This window comes from Ranitomeya variabilis, chromosome 2 (assembly GCF_051348905.1).
Source record: "Ranitomeya variabilis isolate aRanVar5 chromosome 2, aRanVar5.hap1, whole genome shotgun sequence".
NCBI lineage: Eukaryota > Metazoa > Chordata > Amphibia > Anura > Dendrobatidae > Ranitomeya > Ranitomeya variabilis.
This window is the reverse complement of record NC_135233.1, coordinates 947,126,315-947,152,531: the sequence shown is the minus strand read 5'-3', so window position 1 is coordinate 947,152,531 and position 26,217 is coordinate 947,126,315. Positions and strand designations below refer to the sequence as shown.

Sequence of the window (26,217 nt, the reverse complement as noted above, 5' to 3'; positions counted from 1 at the left end):
TAGGAATTTATTTATAGTTACCTTATAATACTGGGAACTAAAGATAGGGAGTTCTTGGATTTGCCAATTTCAGTGGAAGAAATCCAGTTAGCGGTGGGGTAAATGTCTAATGAGAAGGCCATTTGCTTGGATGGTCTTCCAATAGAAGTTAATAAGATTTTTGAGCGTGAACTCCTGAAGCATTATTTGGAAAAGTTCAGTTATGTGTTTTTAACTGGGGAACTTTCACGATCTTTCTATTTGGTGCCGACTGTGGTTTTACCCAAAGAGGGTAAGGACAAGGAATTACTGGATTCGTATAGGCCTACATAATTATTGCCGTCAGATGTGTAAGTTTCTGGCTAACGTTCTCGCAATGAGACTTAACACAGTATATCCCCTATCCTCTAAAAGGAGTCTGATATATCCTGGACCTCTAAATGTCTCCCTCCCCCACCCCCGTATTTTTACCATATGCTTTGGCAATGCTAACTTGTACTTAGTCCTGCCAATAAAGCTCATTTGAATTGAATTGTACAACCTCGGTTATGCACTCAGACCAGGAAAGCTCTATGCCATCTAAATCTACAGCCAATAATTTAAGTAGACTATTCCTTAACCCCTTCCCGACATCTGACGTACTATCCCGTCGAGGTGGGGTGGGCCCCCATGACCGCCGACGGGATAGTACGTCATACGCGATCGGCCGCGCTCACGGGGGGAGCGCGGCCGATCGCGGCCGGGTGTCGGCTGCATATCGCAGCTGACATCCGGCACTATGTGCCAGGAGCGGTCACGGACCGCCCCCGGCACATTAACCCCCGGCACACCGCGATCAAACATGATCGCGATGTGCCGGCGGTGCAGGGAAGCATCGCGCAGGGAGGGGGCTCCCTGCGGGCTTCCCTGAGACGATCGGTACAAGGTGATGTACTCACCTCGTACCGAACGTCTTCTCCCTGCAGGCCCCGGATCCAAAATGGCCGAGGGGCTGTATCCGGGTCCTGCAGGGAGCACTTCCGGGTCGGAGCAGGCTGCAGATGAAAGCTGCAGCCTGCACGGCTGTAAGTGAGATCGGAGATCTCACAGAGTGCTGTGCACACTGTGAGATCAGCGATCTGTAATGTCCCCCCCTGGGACAAAGTAAAAAAGTAAAAAAAAAAATTCCCACATGTGTAAAAAAAATAAAAAAAAATTCCTAAATAAATAATAATAAAAAAAAAAATATTATTCCCATAAATACATTTCTTTATCTAAAAAAAACAAACAAAAACAATAAAAGTACACATATTTAGTATCGCCGCGTCCGTACCGACCCAACCTATAAAACTGCCCCACTAGTTAACCCCTTCAGTAAACGCCGTAAGAAAAAAAAAAAAAAAACGAGGCAAAAAACAACGCTTTATTACCATACCGCCGAACAAAAAGTGGAATAACACGCGATCAAAAAGACGGATATAAATATCCATGGTACCGCTGAAAACGTCATCTTGTCCCGCAAAAAACGAGCCGCCATACAGCATCATCAGCAAAAAAATAAAAAAGTTATAGTCCTCAGAATAAAGCGATGCCAAAATAATTATTTTTTCTATAAAATAGTTTTTATCGTATAAAAGCGTCAAAACATAAAAAAATGATATAAATGAGGTATCGCTGTAATCGTACTGACCCGACGAATAAAACTGCTTTATCAATTTTACCAAGCGCAGAACGGTATAAACGCCTCTCCCAAAAGAAATTCATGAATAGCTGGTTTTTGGTTATTCTGCCTCACAAAAATCGGAATAAAAAGTGATAAAAAATGGTCACGTGTCTGAAAATGTTACCAATAAAAACGTCAACTCGTCCCGCAAAAAACAAGACCTCACATGACTCTGTGGACCAAAATGTGGAAAAATTCTAGGTCTCAAAATGTGGAGACGCAAAAACTTTTTTGCTATAAAAAGCGTCTTTTAGTCTGGTTTCACACTTGCGTTTTTATCTGCATGCGTTTTTTTAAAAAACCACGTGTAAAAAAATGCATGTAAACGCGGTAAAACGCATGCGTTTTTATAGAAAAACACAAGAAAACAAGAAAAAAACAAAAAACCCTAACCCTACCCCTAACCCTACCCCTAACCTGAAATACGTGGCACTGAAATACGTGGCACTGAAATATACGTTTATATACGTATATAAGTGCCACGATATTTCAGAGGCCACGTATTTAAGTGCCACGTATTTAAGTGCCACGTATTTAAGTGCCACGTATTTCAGTGCCACGTATTTCAGTGCCACGTATTTCAGTGCCACGTATTTACGTGCCACGTATTTACGTGCCACGTATTTACGTGCCACGTATTTACGTGCCACGTATTTTTCAGTGCCTGAAATACGTGGCACTGAAATACGTGGCACTGAAATATCGTGGCACTTAAATACGTGGCACTTAAATACGTGGCACTGAAATATCGTGGCACTGAAATACGTGGCACTTAAATACGTGGCACTGAAATACGTGGCACTGAAATACGTGGCACTGAAATACGTGGCACTTAAATACGTGGCACTTAAATACGTGGCACTTAAATACATGGCACTTAAATACGTGGCACTTAAATACGTGGCACTTAAATACGTGGCACTTAAATACGTGGCACTTAAATACGTGGCACTTAAATACGTGGCACTTAAATACGTGGCACTTAAATACGTGGCACTGAAATACGTGGCACTTAAATACGTGGCACTTATATACGTGGCACTTATATACGTGGCACTTATATACGTGGCACTTATGACTGTCAGAAAATGTTCAGTAAACGGTTAGGGGTGAGGTTAGGGGTAGGGTTTCAGGTAGAATTGGGGAGTTTCCACTGTTCAGGCACATCAGGGGCTCTCCAAACGCGACATGGCGTCCAATCTCAATTCCAGCCAATTCTGCGTTGAAAAAGTAAAACGGTGCTCCTTCCCTTCCGAGCTCTCCCGTGCGTCCAAAAAGGGGTTTACCCCAACATATGGGGTATCAGCGTACTAGGGACAAATTGAACAACAACTTCTGGGGTCCAAGTTCTCTTGTTATCCTTGGGAAAATAAAAATTTGGGGGGCTAAAAATCATTTTTGTGGGAAAAAAAATATGTTTTATTTTCACGGCTCTGCGTTGTAAACTGTAGTGAAACACTTGGGGGTTCAAAGTTCTCACAACACATCTAGATAAGTTCCTTGGGAGGTCTAGTTTCCAATATGGGGTCACTTGTGGGGGGTTTGTACTATTTGGGTACATCAGGGGCTCTGCAAATGCAACGTGACGCCTGCAGACCAGTCCATTTAAGTCTGCATTCCAAATGGCGCTCCTTCCCTTCCGAGCTCTGTCATGCGCCCAAACAGTGGTTCCCCCCCACATAGGGGGTATCAGCGTACTCAGGACAAATTGGACAACAACTTTTAGGGTCCAATTTATCCTGATACCCTTGTGAAAATACAAAACTGGGGGCTAAAAAATCATTTTTGTGAAAAAAACATAATTTTTATTTTCACGGCTCTGCGTTATAAACTGTAGTAAAACACTTGGGGGTTCAAAGTTCTCACAACACATCTAGATAAGTTCCTTGGGGGGTCTAGTTTCCAATATGGGGTCACTTGTGGGGGGTTTGTACTGTTTGGGTACATCAGGGGCTCTGCAAATGCAACGTGACGCCTGCAGACCAATCCATTTAAGTCTGCATTCCAAATGGCGCTCCTTCCCTTCCGAGCTCTGTCATGCGCCCAAACAGTGGTCCCCCCCCACAAATGGGGTATCAGCGTACTCCAGACAAATTGGACAACAACTTTTGGGGTCCAATTTATCCTGATACCCTTGTGAAAATACAAAACTGGGGGCTAAAAAATCATTTTTGTGAAAAAAAAAAAAAAAATTATTTTCACGGCTCTGCGTTATAAACTGTAGTGAAACACTTGGGGGTTCAAAGCTCTCAAAACACATCTAGATAAGTTCCTTAGGGGGTCTACTTTCCAAAATGGTGTCACTTGTGGGGGGGTTTAATGTTTAGGCACATCAGGGGCTCTCCAAACGCAACATGGCATCCCATCTTAATTCCAGTCAATTTTGCATTGAAAAGTAAAATAGCGCTTCTTCCCTTCTGAGCTCTGCTATGCGCCCAAACAATGGTTTACACCCACATATGGGGTATCGTCGTACTCAGGACAAATTGCACAACAACTTTTGTGGTCTAATTTCTTCTCTTACCCTTGGGGAAATAAAAAAATGGGGGTGAAAAGATCATTTTTGTGAAAAAATATGATTTTTTATTTTTACGGCTCTGCATTATAAACTTCTGTGAAGCACTTGTTGGGTCAAAGTGCTCACCACACATCTAGATAAGTTCCTTAGGGGGTCTACTTTCCAAAATGGTGTCATTCGTGGGGGGTTTCAATGTTTAGGCACATTAGGGGCTCTCCAAACGCAACATGGCGTCCCATCTCAATTCCAGTCAATTTTGCATTGAAAAGTCAAATGGCGCTCCTTCCCTTCTGAGCTCTGCCCTGCGCCCAAACAATGGTTTACACCCACATATGGGGTATCAGTGTACTCAGGACAAATTGCACAACAATTTTTGGGGTCCAATTTCTTCTCTTACCCTTGGGAAAATAAAAAATTGGGGGTGAAAAGATCATTTTTTGTGAAAAAATATGATTTTTTATTTTTACGGCTCTGCATTATAAACTTCTGTAAAGCACTTGTTGGGTCAAAGTGCTCACCACACATCTAGATAAGTTCCTTAGGGGGTCTACTTTCCAAAATGGTGTCACTTGTTAGGGGTTTCAATGTTTAGGCACATCAAGGGCTCTCGAAATGCAACATGGCGTCCCATCTCAATTCCAGTCAATTTTGCATTGAAAAGTCAAATGGCGCTCCTTCCCTTCCGAGCTCTGCCCTGCGCCCAAACAATGGTTTACACCCACATATGGGGTATCAGCGTACTCAGGACAAATTGCACAACAATTTTTGGGGTCCAAATTCTTCTCTCACCCTTGGGAAAATAAAAAATTGGGGGTGAAAAGATCATTTTTGTGAAAAAATATGATTTTTTATTTTTACGGCTCTGCATTATAAACTTCTGTAAAGCACTTGTTGGGTCAAAGTGCTCACCACACATCTAGATAAGTTCCTTAGGGGGTCTACTTTCCAAAATGGTGTCACTTGTTAGGGGTTTCAATGTTTAGGCACATCAGGGGCTCTCGAAATGCAACATGGCGTCCCATCTCAATTCCAGTCAATTTTGCATTGAAAAGTCAAATGGCGCTCCTTTGCTTCCAAGCTCTGCCATGCGCCCAAACTGTGGTTTACCCCCACATATGGGGTATCAGCGTACTCAGGACAAATTGTACAACAACTTTTGGGGTCTATTTTCTCCTGTTACCCTTGGTAAAATAAAACAAATTGGAGCTGAAATAAATTTTGTGTGAAAAAAAGTTAAATGTTCATTTTTATTTAAACATTCCAAAAATTCCTGTGAAACACCTGAAGGGTTAATAAACTTCTTGAAAGTGGTTTTGAGTACCTTGAGGGGTGCAGTTTTTAGAATGGTGTCACACTTGGGTATTTTCTATCATATAGACCCGTCAAAATGACTTCAAATGAGATGTGGTCCCTAAAAAAAAATGGTGTTGTAAAAATGAGAAATTGCTGGTCAACTTTTAACCCTTATAACTCCGTCACAAAAAAAAATTTTGGTTCCAAAATTGTGCTGATGTAAAGTAGACATGTGGGAAATGTTATTTATTAAGTATTTTGTGTGACATATGTCTGTGATTTAAGGGCATAAAAATTCAAAGTTGGAAAATTGCGAAATTTTCAAAATTTTCGCCAAATATTCGTTTTTTTCACAAATAAACGCAAGTTATATCGAAGAAATTTTACGACTAACATGAAGTACAATATGTCACGAGAAAACAATGTCAGAATCGCCAAGATCCGTTGAAGCGTTCCAGAGTTATAACCTCATAAAGGGACAGTGGTCAGAATTGTAAAAATTGGCCCGGTCATTAACGTGGAAACCACCCTTGGGGGTGAAGGGGTTAATATACAAGCGTTTCAGGAGGATCCGAAAAATAAGGCTATTCTTTCTCTAGATGCCACAAAAGTCTTTGTTAGTGTGGAGTGGGGATATTTATAGGCAGCTTTTAAGAAAATGGGCATTGGTCCTAACTTCATTAAATGGATTAGGATGCTATATAAGGCCCTGACTGCTAGGGTAAGGGCTAACGGATATTTATTTCATACTCTGGAACTACATAGGGGGGCATGACAATGCTGCCCTTTCTCCACTACTCTTTGCCTTGGCAATTGCATCTTTAGCTTGTATTATTAGACAGCATCATGAGATAGAAGGCTTTAAATATGGGGACAGGGAAGAAAGGATTGCATTATATGCTGACAGCCTTCTTTATTTGTTAAAAACTTTAATACTTCCTGTTTTAATGGATAGTATTAAGAAATTCGGATAATTTTCAGATTGACTATAAACTGGTAAAAATTGGATAACAGGGACACGTTGGCTCAGGAAGATATTTCAGATATTCCAGTGGTACAAGAATTCTACTATCTGGTTATTCGCATTACAAGGAAAACGCAGGACTTTATATCCCTGAAGCTTGGTGCTTTTGTGACTAAGATGGAGAGTATAATGCCTGGGAAAACTTACACTGTCAGCACAAGGTAGAACAAACCTAATTAAAATATGCCTTATGCCTTGCATCCTATATGTTCTCCTTAATTCCCCAAATGGATTCCTAAATATTGGTTTCGGAAAATGCACAATATTTTCAGGCATTTTGTTAGGAATAGGGGTAGTCCCTGAATTAAATTGGAAAAGCTGCAATAACCTAAAGATCAGGGGGATTTGTGCTGTCACATATCTGTGGCTATTTCTTGGCTTCCTAATTTTAACACCATGACATTAGTGCTAAAACACATAAGGGAAAGGGAAAGTTTACTAACACTTCTATAGGAATCCCATAAATGTTAGGGTTGCTTGAGACGACTCCCTACTTCATTTCTTATACATAAAATCTGAGACAATACCCGTGTAAAGGAGCTTCTATGTTTGGAGGGGTTTGGGAATTAGAAAAGACGGGAACTAAATATATGCTCCAATTATATGTAGATGGATCATTTGAAACAAGAGTTCAATCTGATCAGCTCAGCGTTTTTTTTCAAATACATGCAATTAAGACATGCTAGTAAAACTCAGGAAAATTTCTTGGACCTTACCCTCTTATAATGAGGTAATAGACTATGTGGTATGTGCTTAAACCACTAGGGGGTTGATTTCACTACTATGTAATTCTCTGTTGCTGAATATTCTGGGAGACCCCATGGCTTGGGTTAAAGCTAATTGGGAGAGAGTTATGGGAAACATTTCTATGGAGGAGTAGGAGGACATTGTTGAATTGACAGGAAGGATCTCGATTAATATGGCTCAGTTGTTTTTAGTGCATACAGTGTATGGAACTCCGAAGGCACTACGTAAAATGAACCTTAGAAAAGATGGCATGTGTTCAAGATGTAGGGAAGAAGCTGACTTAATACATATATCCTTGTCCTGTCTCCAACTGGCTGAATTATGGGAAGATGCCAGAAAGTTAGTCTTGAAAGTGTTTGGTCTCCAAGTTCCACTTGATCCCAAGACTTGTATTCTGGGCCTTGTTGGAGACGAGGTAGGTGCGGCTTCAACTCAACTGGCTATGACCAAAATATTCTACCAAGTGAGAACATCTGTAGCTAAGCATTGGCCGGCAAAGGATCCCCTGTTGATAGACAAACTAACCCGATGGTTGAATCACACCATACTGATGGAAAAATAGGTATATTAGAATGGGAGCAACAGCTAAATTTGGTAAGCAATGGGGCAACTGGATTCCCTGGGGTGAAGTTTGAGGAGTTAGCGAAGGATGTAGTTTTCAATTTACTCATACTTCAATATTAATTTATTACATGTTTTGATGTGCACCAGAAAGGGAGAGGAAGTTTGTTGGGACTGTGGGAGGGATAGAGGGAGGCGGGTGAATAGGTTAAACTTGTGTTTTTTGGAAAATGCAAATGCTTGTGCGAATTATATATGTACGAGATGTATTATGATCATATTTTCTCCAATTATTAGTCTTGATGAATGTTTAAATAAATGTTTACTGATGAAAAAAAAGTTATTACTCTAGGATGGCAGGATCAAAAATACAAAACAAAAAGAACAAAATGGCTGCAACGTCAAGGGTTTAATATAGAACTTTTCTACATTTTCCTCTGACAGTACAGCCAGTTACAGTCATGGCCAAAAGTATTGACACCCCTGCAATTGTCAGATAATACTCAGTGTCTTCCTGAAAATGATTGCAATCACAAATTCTTTGGTATTATTATCTTCATTTAATTTGTCTTAAATGAAAAAACAAAAGAGAATGAAGCAAAAAGCAAAACATTGATCATTTCACACAAAACTCCAAAAATGGGCCAGACAAAAGTATTGGCACCCTCAGTCTAATACTTGGTTGCACAACCTTTAGCCAAAATAACTGCGACCAACCGCTTCCGGTAACCATCAATGAGTTTCTTACAATGCTCTGCTGGAATTTTAGACCATTCTTCTTTGGCAAACTGCTCCAGGTCCCTGATATTTGAAGGGTGCCTTCTCCAAACTGCCATTTTTAGATCTCTCCACAGGTGTTCTATGGCATTCAGGTCTGGACTCATTGCTGGCCACCTTAGAAGTCTCCAGTGCTTTCTCTCAAACCATTTTCTAGTGCTTTTTGAAGTGTGTTTTGGGTCATTGTTCAGCTGGAAGACCCATGACCTCTGAGGGAGACCCAGCTTTCTCACACTGGGCCCTACATTATGCTGCAAAATTTGTTGGTAGTCTTCAGACTTCATAATGACATGCCCACGGTCAAGCAGTCCAGGGCCAGAGGCAGCAAAGCAACCCCAAAACATCAGGGAACCTCCGCCATCTTTGACTGTAGGGACCGTGTTCTTTTCTTTGAATGCCTCTTTTTTTCTCCTGTAAACTCTATGTTGATGCCTTTGCCCAAAAAGCTCTACTTTTGTCTCATCTGACCAGAGAACATTCTTCCAAAACGTTTTAGGCTTTTTCAGGTACGTTTTGGCAAACTCCAGCCTGGCTTTTTTATGTCTCGGGGTAAGAAGTGGGGTCTTCCTGGGTCTCCTACCATACAGTCCCTTTTCATTCAAATGCCGACGGATAGTAAGGGTTGACACTGTTGTACCCTCGGACTGCAGGGCAGCTTGAACTTGTTTGGATCTTAGTCGAGGTTCTTTATCCAACATCCGCACAATCTTGTGTTGAAATCTCTTGTCAATATTTCTTTTCCGTCCACATCTAGGGAGGTTAGCCACAGTGCCGTGGGCTTTAAACTTCTTGATGACACTGCGCACGGTAGACACAGGAACATTCAGGTCTTTGGAGATGGACTTGTAGCCTTGAGATTGCTCATGCTTCCTCACAATTTGGTTTCTCAAGGCCTCAGACAGTTCTTTGGTCTTGTTTCTTTTCTCCATGCTTAATGTGGTACACACAAGGACACAGGACAGAGGTTTAGGGTACCATCTCACAGTGGCACTTTTGTCGCTACGACGGCACGATCCGTGACGTTCCAGCGATATCCATACGATATCGCTGTGTCTGACACGCAGCAGCGATCAGGGACCCTGCTGAGAATCGTACGTCGTAGCAGATCGTTTGGAACTTTCTTTCGTCGCTGGATCTCCCGCTGTCATCGTTGGATCGGTGTGTGTGACACCGATCCAACTATGCGTTCGCTTGTAACCAGGGTAAACATCGGGTTACTAAGCGCAGGGCAGCACTTAGTAACCCGATGTTTACCCTGGTTACCGTCGTAAATGTAAAAAAAAACAAACAGTACATACTCACATTCCGGTGTCCGTCAGGTCCCTTGCCGTCTGCTTCCCGCACTGACTGACTCCCGGCCGTAAAGTGAAAGCACAGCACAGCGGTGACGTCACCGCTGTGATCTGCTTTCACTTTACGGCTGGGAGTCAGTCAGTGCGGGAAGCAGACGGCAAGGGACCTGACGGACACTGGAATGTGAGTATGTACTGTTTTTTTTTTTTACATTTACGACGGTAACCAGGGTAAACATCGGGTTACTAAGCGCGGCCCTGCGCTTAGTAACCCGATGTTTACCCTGGTTACCTGGGGACCTCGGCATCGTTGGTCGCTGGAGAGCTGTCTGTGTGACAGCTCTCCAGCGACCACACAACGACTTACCAACGATCACGGCCAGGTCGTATCGCTGGTCGTGATCGTTGGTAAATCGTTTTGTGAGACGGTACCCTAAGTCAACTTTAATCCATGTCAACTGGCTGCAAGTGTGATTTAGTTATCCAAATTAGAGAAGCATCACATGATTTTTCGAACAGTGCCAATACTTTTGTCCACCCCCTTTTTTATGTTTGGTGTGGAATTATATCCAATTTTGCTTTAGAACAATTATTTTTGTGTTTTTTTCATTTAAGACAAATTAAATTAAGATAATAATACCAAAGAATTTGTGTTTGCAATCATTTTCAGGAAGAAACTGAGTATTATCTGACAGAATTGCAGGGGTGTGAATACTTTTGGCCATGACTGTATATATTATACAGCCACTTATACATTTTCTTAATTGATGCTTGGCATACTAAACTATGATATATTTTTTTGTAGATGACCCAAATGATGAATATGAAAAAACAGAGTTTTTAAATCTGGTTTTACTTTTCTGTGAGTTTATCCGCCATGATATATTCTCTCATGATGCTTACATGTGTACACTAATATCACGTGGGGATTTATCATCTAGTAAGCAATCTCAATCACCAAATTTGGAACATTTAAATGACCATTACGCCAAAGATCCCAATGTCAAACTTGGGGTAAGTGTCAATGCAATGAATTCACCCAATTTGTTTCTCATTCATGCAGTCAATCAGGATGGAGAGAAGATGTATGCTGCTTTATTTATTGAGCTTATAGATGGGATGGGAGAATAATCTGTAGTGAAACGAGGTCTCTAACCTTCCACAATTTCCTTCAGCAGTGCATTCAATATATGAAAAACCTATGATTATTTTACTCTAAGTTTCACCTCCTAATATGGCTGAACATCATACACAACCATTGGAGAAATTAGCTTTTCATTCCATACATATGGAAGGCTCAGCTTGGCTAGACAATTGTTTCTTTACCTTGAGTAACAAAACATGTTGAAATCAAATTTACACATTAGATGGTCAGCCTGGTTCCCTAAAATGTTAATCTGGTATACATGGACTCATCAGTCTCTTGTTAGTGCACAGGGTTCTATATGGGGAGAGTGGTGTAAGCCACTGCCAGATTCATCTGCAGGCAAAGCAAAGTTATTGTGCAAATAAAAACAAAATACCCAATCTTTACATCCTATGACATCATCATCTCACCAACGAGAGATTCGGGAGACCAGCATTGAATGACTAGTGGATCCCTCCGAAATCAGCAAATTTATACAGCTTTTATGTAATAAGTATGTGGCCTTTACACATCCTATATATTTGTCAAGAGACAAAGCAAGATCACTTGCAATTTGAAAGAGGAGATGCAAACTTATATGGAATTAATTCATAAGTCGCTAACAATAAACAAATATGGAGAGTAAGAAAAGCTCATTAAACACATGCTTGAAAAAAAAGGTTAATTCACTGGATGTGCTGCCTCACTCTCCATTTTTCTTCACTATATATCTCTCCCCCATAATCAGTATATCTTACATTTCATCTTTCGTACAGATAGATGGCTATGGGCTGAACCATGGTTCGGTCGAATGTTGGGCTGGCAACCATCTTGACTGGCTTTCCCTGACACAGGAGCACCATTCAGCCTAGCACTCCTGTGTTCTCTATGGCTGCCGTCACACTAGCAGTATTTGATCAGTATTTTACATCAGTATTTGCAAGCCAAAACCAGGAGTGGGTGATAAATGGAGAAGTGGTGCATATGTTTCTATTATACTTTTCCGCTAATTATTCCACTCCTGGTTTTGGCTTACAAATACTGATGTAAAATACTGACCAAATTTCTGCTAGTGTGACGGCAACCTATATCTGATATGTCTGGTGGTGGCTTATCTCTAGGAGAAGAAAAGGATCAGCGGTTCGAAATCAGACATTCTAGGTCCTTCACTTCCTTGACAATGAATTGTCTGGAGCCCCCATATATATTAGATTTCTGGCCAATATGAGCAGGTTTTGTCAACATTAGCCTAATTTGTATTTACAGTAGTTTGCCTAGTTTGCCTGGTAGTCCACTGTTCAGGACTTCAAATTTGCAGTTATTTTGTTCATATGGCAAAAGCACTGCTAGGGCACATAAATTTAAAGTGACAGCTTTCATTCTATGACGCTGAATTTTAAGCTAGAGAGTCACAATAGATCGATTGTTTCTCGACATAGGAAATATCATATTTGTTTAGTTATTTTGTAACATGGTGCAGCCATGGTTTTATTTTGATTTTATCCCTAGGAACAAGGCTTGGGACCCCAAATGGAGACTGACTCAGGAACAGCCCACCTCTTTGAGGACATTGAGAAAAATGACTTCCGAACAGACTTTGGCTCCGAATTTCCAGTATGTGTATTTGTAAGAACTCGGATGCCAGTTTAATCGGTCTAAACATTATTGTATGCACAATGTGCTATATGAGTGTACGGCCATGTATATAGTTATATCACTTTTGACTTACTGTTTTTCACATGCTTACTTAGATAATTGTCTTTATGTTGTTGAGGTCAACTCTTTCCAGTTTCAGTTGTACACTGAAAATGGTTCATGTATTATTATACACAATGTATATAGTGAGCTATATGCGCCAATCTTACATCAGGTGCCTATACACATGATAGAGCTGTTGCCCTCAGGGCTGCCACTAGGAATTTCGAGGCCCCATACTGGCAAAATTTTGTGGGCCCCCTTGAGACTCCGCCCAGGCTCCACCCCTCGAACTGTCCACAGTCAAAAGATTTTTTAAGCCGCCACCACTACAAGGTAGACTCTTTTGGCTGAGCACTACTCTACTCTATCCTATTGATCATTTGTTAAAATATCCAATATAATTTTGGTATATTTTTATTTATTTTTCAATTTTTAAAATGACCAATAATATCACATACAGGGGACAAATACAACCGCACCATGACCAGACACCATATTACCACCACATAGTGACCACCACATACAAGGAACAAATACTGCCACACCATATCCGGACCACATATTACCACCACAGTGACCGAATAATATAACATACAAGGGACAAATACCACCACACCATGACCAGACCACATATTACCACCACATAGTGACCAAATAATAGCAAATGCAAGGAACAAATACCACCACACCATGGCCGGACACCATATTACCACCACATAGTGACCTATAATATCACATACAAGGAACAAATACAGCCACATCATGTCAAGACCACATATTACCACCACATGATGATCAATAATACCACATACAAAGAACAAATACCACCACACCATAACCAGACCACATATTACCACCACAAAATGACCAAATAATAGCACATACAAGGAACAAATACCACCACACCATGGCCGGACAACATATTACCACCACATAGTGACTGAATACTAAAATACTGATCACTAAGAAAAAACACAATACTAATATCACCATAAGTGCCATTATACACAGGAGATCTGTACTTATTATGCAGTGTCTGTGTACAGTGATCACCGGTGACATTATACACAGGAGCTCTGTATATAGTGTCAGTGTACAGGTAATACAGTGATCACCGGTGACATTATACACAGGAGCTCTGTATACAATGTATAGTCTACAGGTAATGCAGTGATCACCTCTGACATTATACACAGGAGTTCTGTATATAGTGTATAGTGTAAAAGTAATACAGTGATAACTGGTGACATTGTACACAGGACCGCTGTATATAGCATACAGTGTATAGTGTCAGTGTATAGGTAACACACTGACTCACCAGTGACATCTCTAGGTGAAGTTCTTCATCTTTGCTTTTCATTTTCATCCAGCGCAGACCGCCATCACTTCTTCCAGCCAGGGCTCGTCTCTGCAGGAAATAACACAGTTATCTAGAGCACCGCTTGCAGCACACATTACTTTTTTTCCCCAAATTCTAAACTACACCAGATGAATAAAAAAAGGTGACAGTGTTGCTCTGCACAGTAACAGGACTGCCTCCCCATTTAAAACAGTATCCTCAAAAAATAAGATAAATACATCACTGCAGTAATAATATCCTCCATCCTGGCCCCCGTGTGTCTCATTCCTGGCTCCAGCCATATGTTCTCCCATCCTGCCTCCATGTGATGTCCTATCCTGCCCCATATGATCTCCCCATCCTGCCCCATCACTTCCATGATCTTGCCCCATCTGCCCCATCATCCTGCCCCATCTTTCCCATGATCCTGCCCCATCTTTCCCATGATCCTGCCCCATCTTTCCCATGATCCTGCCCCATCTGCCCCATGATTCCACCCCATCTGTCTCCATCGTATCCTTCCTGCCCCATGATTCTGCACCATCTGTCACCATCCTGCACCATGTCTCCATCCTGCCCCATGATCCTGCCCAATCTGTCTCCATCCTGCCCCATCTGTCTCCATCCTGCCCAATGATCCTGCACCATCTGTCTCCATGCTGCCCCATGATCCTGCCCCATCTATCTCCATCCTGCCCATCTGTCTCCATCCTGCACCACCTTTCTCCATCCTGCCCCTGCTGTGTCTCCATTGTTCCCTTCGTGTCTCCCAACCTGCCCCCATGTCTCCATCCTACCGTGCCATCATTGTTTGCCTCGTGTCTCCCATCCTGTCCCCGTGTTTCCCATCCTGCCCCCAGCCGCTTTCAATAAAAAAAAAATAGTTTTTATCTTGCCGCGCTCCTGTGGCGATGTTGATCCCTCCAGGCGTTTGAAGCGTGCACTCGCCGGCGAATGACCATGACGTCATACAACGGTGACATGTGTGCTTACGTCAGCTGCCAGCCTCCGATTGGCGGGCCGCTTTAACTATTGCTGTGCAAACCCTGTCCACATGGCAATAGAGTAACAGAACCTGCGTGTCGGACGCAGGTTCAGTTACTGCACAGGCAGAAGCCTGCCGCTGGGGCCCGATCAGCAGAAGAGACGGGGCCCGATACGGTCCACCTCTGCTGATCAGGCCCCAAATGCCAGTCAGGGCAGTAATGCCCTGATGGCAGCCCTTTTTGCCCTAATGACAGCAAATCAGCCATCTTTCCAAATTCCCCCATATACATGAACACTTAGCTGAGGCTTTATGTTTTTTTCAAAGTGGAGAGGGGAGAAAGCCCCTGCTTTACTTTTCTAGCTGTCGTTTGTTTACAAAGTTTAAATCTAAAGTACTTGTTCCTTCAGGTGATGTTGGAAAGCCTCCATACACATAAAATAGTCAACCTGTTCCACCAAAAAATGGTGGGTTTAGCCTGGGGCAGACACAGACTGCAAAGGAACACTGTGCAAGAAATCTCCCCCCCCCAATAGCACAACAAAGTTATGTAAACATATAGGCAGGGGTGGGATACAAATTTTTAACAACAGGTTCTGTGTTTGTGTGTAGGAAAACCACACCCATTTTGTAAGCCACACCCATTTACACACACCTTTTCCTCAAACATATACAAGTAGGGGCGCAGTTATACCATACATCCCAACGTTTGAAGAGGGGAAAGAAGGATAAAGTTTGTGACGCGTGCAAATTTAAAGCCACGCCTCTGACCACACCCAGTTCACAACTAGTCACACCCATATCCACATCCCAACCACAGCCATTTAGCATTGCTGATCACACTGTTTCATAAACAATAATTATAAACAAAAAATATGGCCACACAGTGCTCCATACTGTATAATGGCCCTACATGATGCTCCATACTGTATAATGGCCACACATGATGCTCCATACTGTATAATGGCCACACATGATGCTGCATACTGTATAATGGCCCTACATGATGCTCCATACTGTATAATGGCCCTACATGATGCTCCATACTGTATAATGGCCACACATGATGCTCCATACTGTATAATGGCCACACATGATGCTGCATACTGTATAATGACCACACATGATGCTACATACTGTGTAATGGCCACACATGATGCTGCATACTGTGTAATGGCCACACATGATGCTCCATACTGTATAATGGCCACACATGATGCTGCATACTGTATAATGGCCCTACATGATGCTCCATACTGTATAATGGCCCTACATGATGCTCCATACTGTATAATGGCCACACATGATGCTCCATACTGTATAATGGCCACACATGATGCTGCATACTGTATAATGACCACACATGATGCTACATACTGTGTAATGGCCACACATGATGCTGCATACTGTGTAATGGCCACACATGATGCTACATACTGTATAATGGCCCCACATGATACTACATACTGTATAATGACCACACATGATACTGCGTACTGTATAATGGCCACACATAGTTACTCCTACACACGCGGCTCCACTCCGTATACCTTGCATACACGGCTCCGCTCCGTACACCTCATACACACACACGGCTCCACTCTGTACACCTCATTCACACATGGCTCTGCTCTCTACACCTCGTACACACACACACACATGGCTCTGCTACATCCACACTGTAAACAACTCCTGATGCCACACATAAGCTTACCGTCTAGCACCATGACAGCACAACAGAGTCCTGCAATACACGGAGGCCCCTGATCATGTGACTCCTGACTCCTCCCCTCCTGTGACCTCATCACAGGTCCTGAGCAAGCTTCAGTGACTCACTGTGACTGAGAGGCCCTCCCCCTCCCTCCTCTCTTCTTGGTCCAGCGGCTGCTACCCTTCACCTCACCGAAGACTGCAGCAGTGACAGCTGGCCGGACAGCAGCAGGTGAGGAGGGGGGCCCATTTAACTCTCATATCACATGCGTGCAGCAGAGCGGGCCACCCTGCTTCTCCTGATAGCAGTAATACTACCGCCGGCTGTCATTCACATTCATTGCTTTGTATGCCCATTGGGGGCCCCCTCCTGCTCTGAGCCCCTATGCGGTTGCACAGGTTGGACAGGCAGTATGTCCGCCCATGGGTTTAGCCAACTCCAATGTTTGTTGGGGCAGTAAGACAGTTATTTATCCAGATTTAATTTACTGCCCCAGTTGAAGCTCCAAGAATGGCACCTGGCACCCAAGGAATTTGTCCTACCTATTTCTTCCATATCTACTGTATGTCTGTATGTCCTTTATAGGAGTTCCATTCTGTGGTGTACATGCTGGCCTCTATGATACACACTTGTATTGGCTGCATATAGGATATGGATGAATAATAAGAAAACAAAAGAAAGTCACATAAGCAAAATAGTATATTTATTAGGGAGTTGGAAAGATGTGAATAATAAGACAGGTAAACATTTATTTATCTTGAGTATTATGGTAATGTTTATCATGTCTTCTTAACCGGTTTAACTTGTCTATATATGAACTCTAGATATTTTCACCGGCGTCAGGAGAATGCCATAATAACCACTCTCCATCACATCATAGAAGAGTTTCAGCTTCCAGCGAAAAATCAGTAAAACGAGAAATCATTTTCCCTTCTACCTACGAACTTCTACGCCATTTACAGTATGCGACACACTTTCCCATTCCTCTGGTAAGTGTTTTGATGTTTTTCAGTGGGAGGACATTTAACAGTAACAGATATTTGCGGATACTGATCTTCCTACAGACATTTTATTCTAATGCTTCATGAATATAAACCAAAATGTTGTGCCTTAAATGTCACGCCTTCCCTTTCACCTTCTCTGCTTTCAGATAAGCCCATTGCTTACTAATACCCCAACTGCCTTTTACCATTGCACCCCGCTTTGTCTTATATTTGACTCATCTTGATCTGTGTTATGCTTATAAACCACAAACCTGTAGATATTACCAAATAATATCCAAATCTCTGGCTGAGTACACTTCATAATCCGGGCTACATGTGTCACAGGCATACTACACTACTGCTTAGGCAGAGGTCCAAGGCTGAGTTTTCATGGGGTACAAAGGGTTGGTAAATAGATTTCAGGCGCCTCTTACAACAATTATTCATGTTTTATTGCTTATGAACTGTATATTAATTACATCTTTAGCTTTACTAAAGTTCAGCTTGCCATTTCCTTTATGTCAGAGACTTGGGAGGGGGGCTTTCACGAAGAGGCACCACATACTTTATTGTGGGTTAAAACTAGGGGGTGCCTTCTTTCTCTTTGATGTTTTTATCTGGGTTTTCATTTGCGTAGAAGATCTGCTATAACTCTTCTCTCTGTTGATCGCTGCTCAGGTAAAAATAGTTATGTTGGTTTTTGCACAATAGTAGTTCACTTTATTGTCAGACAGATGGTGGGACCCAACCCTGCTGTGGGACCCTGAGGTGCAGTAACGCCCTTGTTGTTTCAGGTATGGCTAAATGCCACTAGTTAACAATAGTTCACATCCTAGGACAACACAGAATCTATATTTTCTTTACATTTCACATGCCTTTTATAGATCTTCAAACACCATTTTAGAACTTATCCCCCTCTAAAAAAATAATAAAAATAAATATAAAATACAATAAAAAATACAAAAAGCGAGGATGATTATAAGTAGGATATTAGTACTGCTAAACACCACTATACGTCAATTTGTGACATATTATTATAAGTATATACTGAGCCGTATACGAATGAGAGAACTGTTGTCCAAATGATGATCAGCCATTTTTCTCAACTCCCCCATATACTTGTATACTTGGCTGAGGCTTCATTTGTTCTCAAAGTGGAGAAGGGAGAAAAACCCTGCCTGACTTTTCTAGCCTCGATTGTCTCCCAATTTTTAATCTAAACTACTTGATCCTCCAGATGATGTTGGAAAACCCACAAACACATGAGATGGTCAACCTTTTCCACAGAAAAATGGTGGGTTTAGCAAAATCAAATGTTTGCAGGGGCAATAAGGCAGTTCTTCACCTGGTGTAAGTCTTAACTGCTCTTGGTGCTCATTGGAGTATGTAAAACACCACTATCTCCCTCTGCTCAGTTGTTAAGTTCGTGGCAGGGTGTATGGTTATTCCATAAACAACTTTTTCCATCTATATAAAAGCCTCACCAATACAGGTAATAAGAAGAGGGAATGTGATCTGTAGTGGGCATGCATGACCACCTCTCCATTCAGTCTGTGGGACTGGAGTAGAAAGCGAATTTGGTTACTTTCAGTACCATTGGTCATGGAGGGAGCAGCGGTTGCACATGCTCACTACTGCTCCATTCACACAGGGGACACAGGTCTCCTGGTGATCTGTGGGGGGGAGGCTATCATATGGCACAGTAACTAGCATTCTACTGTAAGCGACCATTATATTTTTACTATGTTTGAGTCCAGCAGCAAATATTCTTTTCCCTGCAGCTGTATTTTGGGGGGACATGAGACATTAAACGGTTTCTATTGAAATAAAAAGGAAAGCGCTGTAAAGGTGTTCTTTTTAGCCACTCTCTGCTCTATTATATGTGCAATCCAAATGGGTCAACACCTTAAAGGGCATTTTCATTTTTACGAAAATTGGCCCCTAAAGTTTTTAGTCATGTAATATGACAGCTTCAGATAGTACTCACCTTCCCAGAATCCAATGCCAGCTCTCTGCCGCTGCTCCGGTCTCAGTGTTTTGACTGCAGTGATGATGTCACGTCAATATCTCCCTTCATCTGCTGCAGGCAATCACTGAGTTTCACAACCTGGCTGATATAGATGACTCGAACAGCTGAGCTTAGTGATTGACTGCAGTGATGATGTCATGTCAATATCTCCCTTCATCTGCTGCAGGCAATCACTGAGTTTCACAGCTCGGTTGATATAGATGACTCGAATAGCTGAGCTTAGTGATTGACTGCAGCGGTGCTGAGAGCTGTCAACAAATGTTACTGCTGCAGTCAAAACACTAAGACTTTTTAGCAGTGGCACTGAGCTGTCATTGGACCCATGGAGGGTCTGAATTGAGCGCATATGTGCATAGGGAAAATGGGAGAAATTGCATTGAGTGCATATGTGCATAGGGGAAATGGGAGACATAGTTTGCAGACAAACAAATTAATATTCAACTGTTTATTGGTGTAATATATGGTTTCATTTAATCAGACTGCTTTGTACTACAGTATACCAACCGACCAGACTTTTTTTTGTAGCCATAGTTTGTGCTTGTGAGCTTGGATTTCATCCATCCAGTTAGTTATTGTCTTATCTTTGTTTTTGTGTGATATACACTCTTTAAAGGAAACCTGTCTGGTGATTCATGCTGCCCAAAGAGCCGGCAACATGAGTCTCAAATTAACTGAACGATTGCAAAGGGATATGATTCTCTGAAAAGCTCTGGCATCTCAGACAAAATATACCTTGAAGATCTGCTTGGGAACCATATCCAGAGACGGGCTATTCCCTGTGCTGCTGCTGGTGACTGACAAGTCTATCACTAGAAAAATATTTAGAATTGAGAGTCCTCAGTGGTTGATACCTTTTAATGGCTAACTGAAAGTTAAGGTACCTTCACACTAAACGATATCGCTAGCGATCCGTGACGTTGCAGCGTCCTGGCTAGCGATATCGTTGTGTTTGACACGCAGCAGCGATCAGGATCCTGCTGTGATATCGCTGGTCGTTGATTAAAGTTCAGAACTTTATTTGGTCGTCAGATCGCCGTGTATCGTTGTGTTTGACAGCAAAAGCAACGATACCAGCGATGTTTTTGCAGCGCCCCAGAGTCCTGGTCGTTGCAGTACTGTGGCTCCGCCACTAAGGGGAGCTATGGTACGTCTGATGGCACTGAAGGAGTTCATCTGATCAGGTATCACAGACACCAATACATTTCACAGACGGGCCTCCGGGGGGAGCTAAGGGTTCTATTCACTAGGCCACTCCCCACCATAGTGGGTAAACTGGGGGTCAGGCAGGAAGTTAGATGAGAAAGCTGACTGGGTTGGAACCAGGCAACACCTTGTGGCAGAGGGTGTTGTGGGGGAAGATACAGTAGGGTCTCTGTCAGGGGTGGGATCCTGACAGAGGCTTGGCAACTAGAGCATACGTAACGGGACCGTGCCTGCTCAGGATAGCGGCGGTGCCCAAGGAAGGATCAGAAGCGAGATAGATTGTGCTGAGTGAGAAACGAGATCAAGCAATAAGGAGAATACCAGTAGGAGTCGTGCTGTAAGACCGAGGCAACATCTTACTGAGGCGCAAAACCGGTGGCCGGAACGCCGAGGGAGTATTACAATATCCAGCTTCAAGCAATACTCTAAACAGCGGCAGGACAGTCAGTCTAAGGCAGGCTGTCTCACTTAAATCACCTATGTAGTCTTGGGGGGCAACTTGTGGAGAGGGGCGACTCTAGGGTCCCGGAAGAGCTCCGAGCCTACCCGTCAAACGGGTGCCGTCCTAACCGTAACATCAGGGAGGGACGGAGGATTAGCAGAACATCATCTAATCGAGTTGTGAGGGAACTTAAGAAACAGACACAACAGTTGTGGGGACTTTCCGTAAGCACAGCAGGGAAGGACCGCAACACATAGCGCTAGAGGGAAGGCACAGATTTCCACCTGTGAAGAGAACTCTGGAGGTGCCATTGGACCGGCCGGACTTGCGCAGCCTGGTGAACCGTATTCCGGACTGAGGACCCAGAGATCTTCAGTAAAGAGGTAAAGAGACTGCAACCTGGTGTCCTCGTTATTTACTGCACCGCACTACTACAGCCTCACCACCACCATCATCCGTTATACCTATCACTGTACGCCCCTCGGCAGGGTCACGGACCGGGCCTAGCCACCGTGACAACCCCAGAGCAGAGACTCAGAGGCCCGGTACCGGGTACCCCTCGGCCCTGCGGCTGTGGGGGCATTGCAAAATTTGGCGTCACGAACAGGATCTACTTAAGCCTGAAGAATCAGGTCATGTGTGCCTTGAAACTGTGATTTATTGTGCTTGGACTGTAACTTATTGCAAAGACTGTGCGTTGACAATTGCCGCCAAAAGTTCCCGCCAAAAGCCGCCGCCATTGCAGCGTCACAGGGAGCGCAGAGGAAGAAGAAGGGCGTGCCATGGGAGGAGACTACCAAAGCGGCGCCAGAAGTAGCGACCGCCCCCTCCAACTCCTGCTGCGAGAGGACGACCTACCCAACAGCAGAGGAGAACCGCCCCCTGACTTGCAACGGCGGGAACGGGGTGAAGGAGGAGCTCGACCTTGGAGAAATGGCGGAGCCAGGTGCATGCGTTGCCGCCGAATGCCCGACAGCGACGATGAGCAGCAAGTGCCCGAGCCACAGCGAGGTGATCCTGGCCTGCCCCTGTCCATCAGGGACGGACTTGCGTCCACCGCCGGTGAAGGACCTGAACTCCTCGGAGCCACCGGTGGAGGAGCCGAGCTTACCTATCCCAGCCACGGAGCCATGGAGGGCGGAGCCACATCCAGAGACCACTCCGGAAGAGCCGCGGTCCGGGCTGCAGCCGATTCCAGTGTCTTTGTCAACGGACCGGAGCGACATCGGTGGAATCACATCAGGCGCAGGTATGGACGGCACCCCTACTCCCCTGGCCGATTCTGCTCTCCCGACCGATCCGACTCCACTGACCGATCCCGCTCCTGTGACCGCTCCTCACCCCAGCAATAATCGTTCCTTCTTGGTGGAGCGGGTGATCCTCACCTCTAACGCGATGGGGAAGCTAGTGCCTCCGCTACCAACCAAGATGGGAGAACCCATAGATGTGGGCCTAGACGGGGTGATCCTCCGGTGGGACACCCCCTGGACCGGGCCAGATGGAACCCGGGAGGATGGCCTCACCCTTGCCGTGCTTACTTGGGAGCAATATAAGCAATGTCTAATCCACCACTGGAAGGATCGAGACGAGGCCGAACAACATGATACACAACGTAGAAAGTCTGCGCACGGCAGGAAAGACGTGGTAAAACGGGGAACTGTGCTGGCCTACCACCCGAAGAGGGGATGGGGCTCCATACAAGAACCGGGACTACCAACTGATGTCTTCGTTACTAGTTATAACGTGAAAACCCCCTGCTTCAGTCGAGATGGTGACCCATTACAAAGGGGGGATCAGGTGACCTACACCCGTCATCGGAATGCACAAGGATGGTGCGCCCGGAACGTTCGACGGTGTGAACCTGAGAGAGCGCCCCCTGTTGCCCCGATCATGACTGATCCTGATTTGCCAGACCTTGTTCCTATCACCACCGTACGCCTTGTAGCGGCTACTGAACTCGCAAGCAGGATTAGCCTTCAAATCCAGACACCGGCTGATCTGATGGCGCCTGAGAGACCAACTACCAGCATGGGTGCTGCCCCAGCCAGGGGTGGGGAACCACCTTCTGTACCGAAAGATGAGTAAGCAGGAATGCTTAAATATGTGTACATAGTTACTGTTTTACTGTTTTGTTGCTAAACCCGTCTAGGGTTAACTTTTAAAGGGATCCCTTCGTTGACCCGGGATCCCTATTGCTCTTTGGTTTGTTTTTTCACTTTTTGTTTCCTGTTGAAAAGAACTGCCGCAATCATGAACAGTGCATGATACAAACTTTTTGTAAATAGTTTGCACCTTATTAAAGGTGCTCCCTACTGGTTTTACTTCAAAAGGACTCTTTGTGAAGATACCACACTGGAACCTTTGCTGAGTACGGACTGGTAGCTTGAGAAGATATGCTACCTCATAGAGACTTGGTCCCCTCTTAAAGGGGATGTTCATTTGTTGCACTTAGAGAATAGTATTGCTTTAAGACTGATAGATAGCAATGATGTTTTGATAAAGAGAACGTGATGATAATGTTTATGTGAGAAAGTTATATGTATCCAACTAGTTAATTGTAAAGAAATGCTGATGATGTTCCCTGAAAGAAAGTGAAAACTAGAAGAAGGATGCAGTGGGCCCGTAGGAGTGGACGTAGTGCCCAGCATACATGTTAGTAAGACAAATAATGAGAAGGTTTAATGTTCTATAGAAAATGTTTGATAATGTTGATAGACAACGAGGACAGAAGGTGAACCCTGAGTCCTCCTAGGAGTCATGTAGAGATGGCTCGGTGCTCTTAAACTGAAAGTAATGTTATGTTCTATACTGTGTATAGTAGTTGAAAAGACAGAAGGCTCGGGCTGAAAGGAGCGGTCCTGTAAGAAAGGAGAGGCAGTAGGTCTGGTGCCGTTAGGACAGGCGGTCCTGCAGATTTAAAGAAGGAGAATGTAAAAGTTAAATTGCCTTATAATGTGATTATGAGAAGGTCTTTAGCGGATTCAGAGTGTACATCCTTAAAGGCAATGTTAAATTATTGTTCAAAAGTTTGTACTAGTAGAATACCCGGTTGGGTAAGAAAAGTTATTTATAGCATGTTGCTATGATATTTAACCATGTTTGTAACGTTCAAGTGTCCTCACCTCCCATAAAGGGAAGCTCTGTTTAAATATACTTATTGTTATTGCACTCAACAAAACTGTATGTCTTTTTGCTAACTTGTATTGTTGTTTTCTTCTCAGTTCCGGAGTACTGTGTTTAACCAGGGGGGAGTGCAGCGCCCCAGAGTCCTGGTCGTTGCAGTACTGTGGCTCCGCCACTAAGGGGAGCTATGGTAAGTCTGATGGCACTGAAGGAGTTCATCTGATCAGGAATCACAGACACCAATACATTTCACAGTCGGGCCTCCGGGGGGAGCTAAGGGTTCTATTCACTAGGCCACTCCCCACCATAGTGGGTAAACTGGGGGTCAGGCAGGAAGTTAGATGAGAAAGCTGACTGGGTTGGAACCAGGCAACACCTTGTGGCAGAGGGTGTTGTGGGGGAAGATACAGTAGGGTCTCTGTCAGGGGTGGGATCCTGACAGAGGCTTGGCAACTAGAGCGTACGTAACGGGACCGTGCCTGCTCAGGATAGTGGCGGTGCCCAAGGAAGGATCAGAAGCGAGATAGATTGTGCTGCGTGAGAAACGAGATCAAGCAATAAGGAGAATACCGAGGCAACATCTTACTGAGGCGCAAAACCGGTGGCCGGAACGCCGAGGGAGTATTACAATATCCAGCTTCAAGCAATACTCTAAACAGCGGCAGGACAGTCAGTCTAAGGCGGGCTGTCTCACTTAAAACACCTATGTAGTCTTGGGGGGCAACTTGTGGAGAGGGGCGACTCTAGGGTCCCGGAAGAGCTCCGAGCCTACCCGTCAAACGGGTGCCGTCCTAACCGTAACATCAGGGAGGGACGGAGGATTAGCAGAACATCATCTAATCGAGTTGTGAGGGAACTTAAGAAACAGACACAACAGTTGTGGGGACTTTCCGTAAGCACAGCAGGGAAGGACCGCAACACATAGCGCTAGAGGGAAGGCACAGATTTCCACCTGTGAAGAGAACTCTGGAGGTGCCATTGGACCGGCCGGACTTGCGCAGCCTGGTGAACCGTATTCCGGACTGAGGACCCAGAGATCTTCAGTAAAGAGGTAAAGAGACTGCAACCTGGTGTCCTCGTTATTTACTGCACCGCACTAGTACAGCCTCACCACCACCATCATCCGTTATACCTATCACTGTACACCCCTCGGCAGGGTCACGGACCGGGCCTAGCCACCGTGACAACCCCAGAGCAGAGACTCAGAGGCCCGGTACCGGGTACCCCTCGGCCCTGCGGCTGTGGGGGCGTTGCATTTTACAATGGTAACCAGGGTAAATATCGGGTTACTAAGCGCAGGGCCGCGCTTAGTAACCCGATGTTTACCCTGGTTACCAGTGTAAAATGTAAAAAAAAAAAACACTACATACTCACCTTCGCGTCCCCCACCGTCCGCTTCCTGCACTGACTGAGCGCTGGCCGTAAAGTGAAAGCACAGCACAGCGGTGACGTCACCGCTCTGCTGTTAGGGCCGGCACTCAGTCAGTGCAGGAAGCGGACGCCGGGGGACGCGAAGGTGAGTATGTAGTGTTTGTTTTTTTACATTTTACACTGGTAACCAGGGTAAACATCGGGTTACTAAGCGCGGCCCTGCGCTTAGCAACCCGATGTTTACCCTGGTTACCGAGGGACCTCGGCATCGTTGGTCGCTGGAGAGCGGTCTGTGTGACAGCTCTCCAGCGACC

General features: G+C 44.2%; 1 protein-coding gene across 1 annotated transcript in view; it reads left to right on the top strand.

The window, feature by feature from the left end:
• Positions 1-26,217, top strand: part of MED12L (mediator complex subunit 12L) — a 995,158-nt gene that overhangs the window by 149,339 nt on the left and 819,602 nt on the right. The window contains exons 14-16 of the mRNA XM_077290760.1: positions 10,699-10,907; positions 12,529-12,633; positions 17,577-17,741. Of these exons, the coding sequence (XP_077146875.1) occupies positions 10,699-10,907; positions 12,529-12,633; positions 17,577-17,741 (479 nt within the window). The remainder of the gene's footprint in view (positions 1-10,698; positions 10,908-12,528; positions 12,634-17,576; positions 17,742-26,217) is intronic.